This window comes from Arabidopsis lyrata, assembly GCF_000004255.2.
Source record: "Arabidopsis lyrata subsp. lyrata unplaced genomic scaffold ARALYscaffold_2, whole genome shotgun sequence".
NCBI classification, from domain to species: domain Eukaryota; kingdom Viridiplantae; phylum Streptophyta; class Magnoliopsida; order Brassicales; family Brassicaceae; genus Arabidopsis; species Arabidopsis lyrata.
Window position 1 is genome coordinate 15,126,703 of NW_003302554.1, and position 6,000 is coordinate 15,132,702.

General features: G+C 35.8%; 2 protein-coding genes across 2 annotated transcripts in view; both read left to right on the forward strand.

Annotated features, from left to right (window-relative positions):
* The first annotated feature begins 1,256 nt into the window (after window positions 1-1,256).
* Window positions 1,257-3,627, forward strand: LOC9323461 (sucrose transport protein SUC5). Its single transcript, XM_021033974.1, has 3 exons — window positions 1,257-2,590; window positions 2,679-2,742; window positions 3,209-3,627. Exons 1-3 carry the CDS (start codon window positions 1,337-1,339, stop codon window positions 3,424-3,426), a joined length of 1,536 nt encoding a protein of 511 aa, XP_020889633.1. The 5' UTR covers window positions 1,257-1,336; the 3' UTR covers window positions 3,427-3,627.
* Window positions 3,628-4,289: 662 nt separating this feature from the next.
* LOC9323462 (probable magnesium transporter NIPA4) overlaps window positions 4,290-6,000 on the forward strand; it is a 3,040-nt gene continuing 1,329 nt past the window's right edge. Inside the window, 6 exon segments of the mRNA XM_021009941.1 lie at window positions 4,290-4,747; window positions 5,061-5,117; window positions 5,224-5,314; window positions 5,419-5,579; window positions 5,698-5,825; window positions 5,925-6,000. Coding sequence (XP_020865600.1) covers window positions 4,585-4,747; window positions 5,061-5,117; window positions 5,224-5,314; window positions 5,419-5,579; window positions 5,698-5,825; window positions 5,925-6,000 — 676 coding nt within the window. The 5' untranslated portion in view covers window positions 4,290-4,584.

Sequence of the window (6,000 nt, forward strand, 5' to 3'; positions counted from 1 at the left end):
TCCAAATCTTAAGAATTAAATCCAGTGGCATTCTATTGTAAATAGTAGTGAAAGCCAGAATTTATTTCATAATTGTATTTAAAAATGTATATATAGACTTTTGTTTAAGGAGTTTTAAATTTGGCAATAGTATCACTTGAAAGTGGATCTCCAGTGGAAACTTACCGGAGTTAATTTTCGTAGCAATTACAACAGCGATTAGTAGAATATTGAAGTTACTTGTTTTATCATCACTGCTTTGAAGTCAGGAATCATGGGATTCCACTAATTTTCTATGTTTCCTTTTTTTGGAATACAGTATTATTGTGCAAAACCCAAATAAAAGAAAAGATTGATTAAATGATGAAATCTAAAAAACCTTGGACCCTCTAATATTTCACTTTTTTTTTTTTTTTTTTTTTTTTTTTTTTTTTTTTTTTTTACATATTTGGATCGATAAGGCTCGATCCATAGCTAATCTCTACTACGCGAGGTAACGCGACTTAGTGGAGTCAAACTCCGGTGGAGAAGGCGGAGTCAAATAGCACATCCCCAATATTTCACCCTTCTTATAGTTTTTTTTTCAAAAAATTTTCTTACTAACTTTAATTTGAAATAGAATTTTTTCTTTTTGGCCTTCACTAAACATTGTGCGTAACGTTTTTTTTTTGGTAAACAAGAAAGATCCCAAAAGATCACACTAGAGATAATAAAATCTCTTTTTATGGCACTTCCTTTTGAATTAGATGGGGAAAATTTTGAATAACTTTACTTTTTATTTATTTATTTAGGGAACTGAATTACTTAAGATGTCTTAAAAAAAACATTAAATAAAATTTCTTAAAATTAATTAATTTGTTATTTGTTTGTGAATTAAGTAACTGATTTATGAATTCAAATTACTTATAAATATTTGAATTCTCATGTAAATACATCAAATATTGACCAATAAAATATAAAATAATATATACTATCAAAATAAGGGCTTTCATTAAATAATAAACCTTAACTATTCTTCTTTTTTGTTTGGTAGAAACCTTAACTATTCTTCTAAACAACTAGTTTAGTTTAGTCAACTAAAAAAAACAAAACAAAAAGGAGTTAATGTCTTAAACTGCCACGTGTCCTCACATTGTCATGCACTCACACAAATGAGATTTCTAACTGCGTCTCTTATCTGGAAAATAATCTTCTTCCTCGCTTATAAATACAACTCCAATGTCTCATCTCCTACATCACAAAACTAAATCCTCACTTAAAAAAAAATCGATAGAAAGGTAGATAAAAAAAAAAGCAAATTTCCTTTTCTTTTTCTTTCCTCAAAAATTTTCTTTTTGTCTGTTCGTGTTTTTTCATAATGGGAGCCTTGGAAGCAGAAAGAGCCGCCAACGATGCGGCGGCGTTAGAGACACAGTCTTCATCGGAAGATCTCGGTCAACCATCTCCGCTGCGTAAAATCATCTCCGTGGCTTCAATCGCCGCCGGTGTACAGTTTGGGTGGGCCTTACAGCTCTCTCTTCTGACTCCTTACGTACAACTTCTCGGAATCCCTCACAAATGGTCGTCTTACATGTGGCTCTGTGGTCCTATCTCCGGCATGCTTGTTCAACCAATCGTCGGTTACCACAGTGACCGATGCGAGTCCAGATTCGGTCGCCGTCGTCCTTTCATCGCCACCGGAGCCGTACTCGTAGCCGTCTCGGTTTTCCTTATCGGATTCGCGGCGGATATGGGACATAGTTTTGGAGATAAACTCGAGAACAAGGTAAGGACTCGAGCCATTATAATCTTCCTTACCGGGTTTTGGGTCCTTGACGTGGCTAACAACACCTTACAAGGACCATGCCGTGCTTTCTTAGCCGATTTAGCCGCCGGAGACGCTAAAAAAACGCGAGTCGCAAACGCATGTTTCTCTTTTTTTATGGCGGTTGGAAACGTTTTGGGTTACGCTGCTGGATCTTACACTAACCTTCACAAAATGTTTCCTTTCACAATGACAAAAGCTTGCGATGTCTATTGCGCGAATCTCAAGACTTGTTTCTTCCTATCCATCACTCTCCTCCTTATCCTCACCTTCTCGTCTCTATGGTACGTTAAAGACAAACAATGGTCTCCGCCACATGGAGAGAAAGAGAAAACATCAAGTGTTTTTTTCTTTGGAGAAATCTTTGGAGCTGTCAGAGTCATGAAACGTCCCATGTGGATGCTTCTAATGGTCACGGTTATTAATTGGATCGCTTGGTTTCCGTTTCTTTTGTACGATACCGATTGGATGGGTCGTGAAGTGTACGGTGGAAATTCAGATGGAAATGAGCAAGCCAAGAAACTTTACGACCAAGGAGTTCAGGCTGGTGCATTGGGATTGATGTTTAATTCAATACTTCTTGGTTTCGTGTCACTTGGTGTTGAATCGATTGGTCGGAAAATGGGAGGAGCTAAACGACTTTGGGGATGTGTGAATTTCATACTCGCCATAGGTTTGGCCATGACGGTTCTTGTTACGCAATCCGCTGATAACCACCGGAAAACCGCCGGTGCTTTGTCCGGACCGAGCAGTGGTATTAAAGCCGGAGTATTTAGTCTCTTTACCGTTCTTGGTATCCCATTGGCCGTAAGTACACTTTTGTTTTGTCTTTTTGTTTTCTTTACAATTTTAGGTTTGTAACCGATTCTTTTTCCTTTTGTTATTATTATGACAGATTACTTACAGTGTTCCATTTGCACTAGCGTCCATTTTCTCAACCAATTCCGGTGCCGGCCAAGGTAATTTTGATTTATTGAAAATGTTAAGTTACAAATCTAATGGTCAGATTCTGATAATGTGGGGCCGAAAATGTTATATTAGCATTTATTGAGTTCAAGCGTTTGATTTGAATAATTAATTGAAAGATTATGTTTCCAATTTTGTGCACTATTGTATCTATATATTCAAAAGTAATTCTTTCCTTTATTGCATAGGAGAAAAAAGGGAGTAAATATTTCCTTTGTAACTTTTTTCAAATTCTTTTCTACTTGTGTGGATAATATCTACAAGTTTATCTATAGCATTTAATAGGGTGAGATTTATTAACTTAATTATATTAATTGAGATCTCTATGTAATCTGTTCTTATCTTTTAATTATCCATAGGTTTCATCATTCATGCACCTAATGTTTGAAACATAGATAGTTTCTTTTGTAACATAAATATTTAAATTTGAAATTAACAAAACCTTATTTCTTTTTACAGGACTTTCTCTAGGCGTTTTAAATATAGCGATTTGTATACCACAAATGATAGTATCATTCTCAAGTGGACCATTGGACGCTCACTTCGGCGGTGGAAACCTACCTTCATTTGTGGTCGGAGCTATTGCGGCTGCGATTAGTGGAGTGTTAGCGTTAACCGTTCTACCTTCACCGCCTGCGGACGCACCAGCCATGTCAGGGGCTATGGGATTCCATTAGTTTACTAGTCTTTTTATATGAAAATCCATCAAATACAGTAGTGTTGTCTAAAAGTGAGAATTTAATAAACTTTGGGTCGTCTGTACTTTACCCGTTCTTTATTTTTATTTCATTTTTTTTACTTTTGTTATTTATTTTATTCTGAAGTAAAATCTGTTTTTTTTTTGTTTGGACGTCAATAAATACTGTGTTTGACTACAATTTTTTACTGTTATGCTTCGGTGAAAGAAAGATCTCAAGAAAAGGAAAATATAATCTGAGCCCTCTTATGTAATAAATTCAAAACATGAACCATTTCTGTGAAAACTTTGGCAGGGTTCTCTAATGTCATATTTGTTAAAGAGATATGGCCCATGGGCCATTGCACTCGTGTCAAATCCATTTGAGTCGGGCAATACAATTTTTTTTTCTTTTTTACAATCCAACTCTAAGCTTCGCTCACTTACCAAATTCATCTACCAAGAGACAAATTTATAAAGGATTTATAGTCTGTAAGACTGTAACATGTATATATAATTATATATGATGCATTTGTTGGCGTTTACAAGTTTTAAATCACAAATGGCCTGATTGAAAAAATTGCATACATGAATCATAAGTTTGTCTCTGACCAATGCGAGTACTATTTGCATTGATAAAATATTGTAGTTAGGCTTAAAATGCTAAGGAATAAATATACTATAAAATTTTAATTTTGATTTTCTTTGTTTTTATTTAATTTTTGTTTTTTGACCAAAAAAAGGCTAAGGAAAACCAAAATTGAAATTTTATTTTATTATTTAGATAAATCTCAAAAAAGAAACTAAATATTATTTATTTTTGTGACATTTATCCTTTTTAATCTTTATTTTAGTAAAAAGAAAGAAGGAATGGTGGCGCCGGAAAGTGACCGTAGGGACAGTCATTTACATTCTCAGCGTTTCTCTTTTTGGTCCTCAAATCTTCACCTACAAGATCTTCTTCCCTCAATCTCCGATTTCAAATCTCGCTTCTCCGTTCAAGCAACCTCCGAATTCGTAGAGTATAACCAGGAATTAGTAGTCGGAGAAGCGATTTCTGCTTCGATCTCTAAATCCGAAGTTCCGATCTGACGAAATCTAGGGTTTTCTCATCTGGGTCGAAGTTAAAGTGGAAAAAGGTTTCGAATTTGGCGTTAGAATGGCGGAATCTGGTGGAAGCTGGCGAGATTCTTATAAAGGAATGTCGTCTGATAACATCAAGGGTTTGGTTTTAGCATTGTCTTCTAGTTTGTTCATTGGTGCTAGTTTCATTGTTAAGAAGAAAGGGCTTAAGAAAGCTGCGAGCACTGGCACTAGGGCAGGTATAAATCTCTTTCTTAAAATCGAATTTTGGTTTCTGGGTTTCGATTTTGGTGCTGGAATTGTGGATTTAGAGTGTGCAGAATTATGTTCAACTCAACAAGCAGCTAACAGATTTGGGATCTCTAATTGTAATTGAACTTATCAGGATTCAATTAGCTAGCTATTCAGAGGTTGTGAACAGATAGGAGATTTTGTGTTTCCTCTGTTGAACTTCACTTTATAGTTAATAGCCACATTGCTTCAAGACTGTGTGTAAATGTTGTTCCTTTAGGTTTCCTTTGGTTCACGAAAGGTAACAGACTGTGTTTGTAGGTGTTGGTGGGTATTCTTATCTCTACGAGCCCCTTTGGTGGATCGGCATGACGACAAGTGAGTATTGTTTGTTCCTTGGTGTTTGCTTTTTCTTCTTCTTTCTTAGTGATTGATTACTATGTTGTTGGTTTATCTATTGCTCATTGGTTTCTGCTTCTTTCAGTGTTACTTGGTGAAATTGCCAATTTCGCTGCTTATGCATTTGCGCCGGCTATACTTGTCACTCCTCTAGGTGCTGTCAGTATCATTATCAGGTACGAGAGTGCCCATGTCTCTGACTCTTCTATATGGTTTTCTATATACGTTTAAATCGGTGATTTTTCTTTCTTTCTCATACACTTTGTTCTCTGAATCTCAGTGCTGTCTTAGCTCATATTATATTACGGGAAAAACTACACATCTTTGGAATTCTTGGCTGTGCCTTATGTGTTGTGGGTTCCACAACTATTGTCTTACATGCCCCTCAAGAACAAGAAATTGATTCTGTGATTGAAGTTTGGAATCTTGCAACAGAACCAGGTGCGTTGCTTGATGGGACTCTCATACTCCAGTGTTTGGGAGATAGTACTTTGTACCATCTCACGAATTTTTCCCCCCTTTCATTGTAAGTTTCTAACTTCATCTAGTTTAATTGCAGCCTTCATGTTCTATGCGAGTCTGGTAATTGGGGCTGCTGTATTTCTCATTATCCGTTTTGCCCCCCTATATGGGCAAACAAACGTAATGGTTTATATTGGTATTTGCTCGCTTGTGGGATCATTATCGGTATGTAGTTTTTGGTATTTTCAGTTTGTAATCCCATATTTCTTTAAAAAGAATCTTAATTCACTTTACCGATAATGATATTGTCAAATATGTTAACAGGTCATGAGTGTAAAAGCACTTGGAATAGCATTAAAGCTGACATTTTCTGGAACAAATCAGTTATTTTATCCACAAA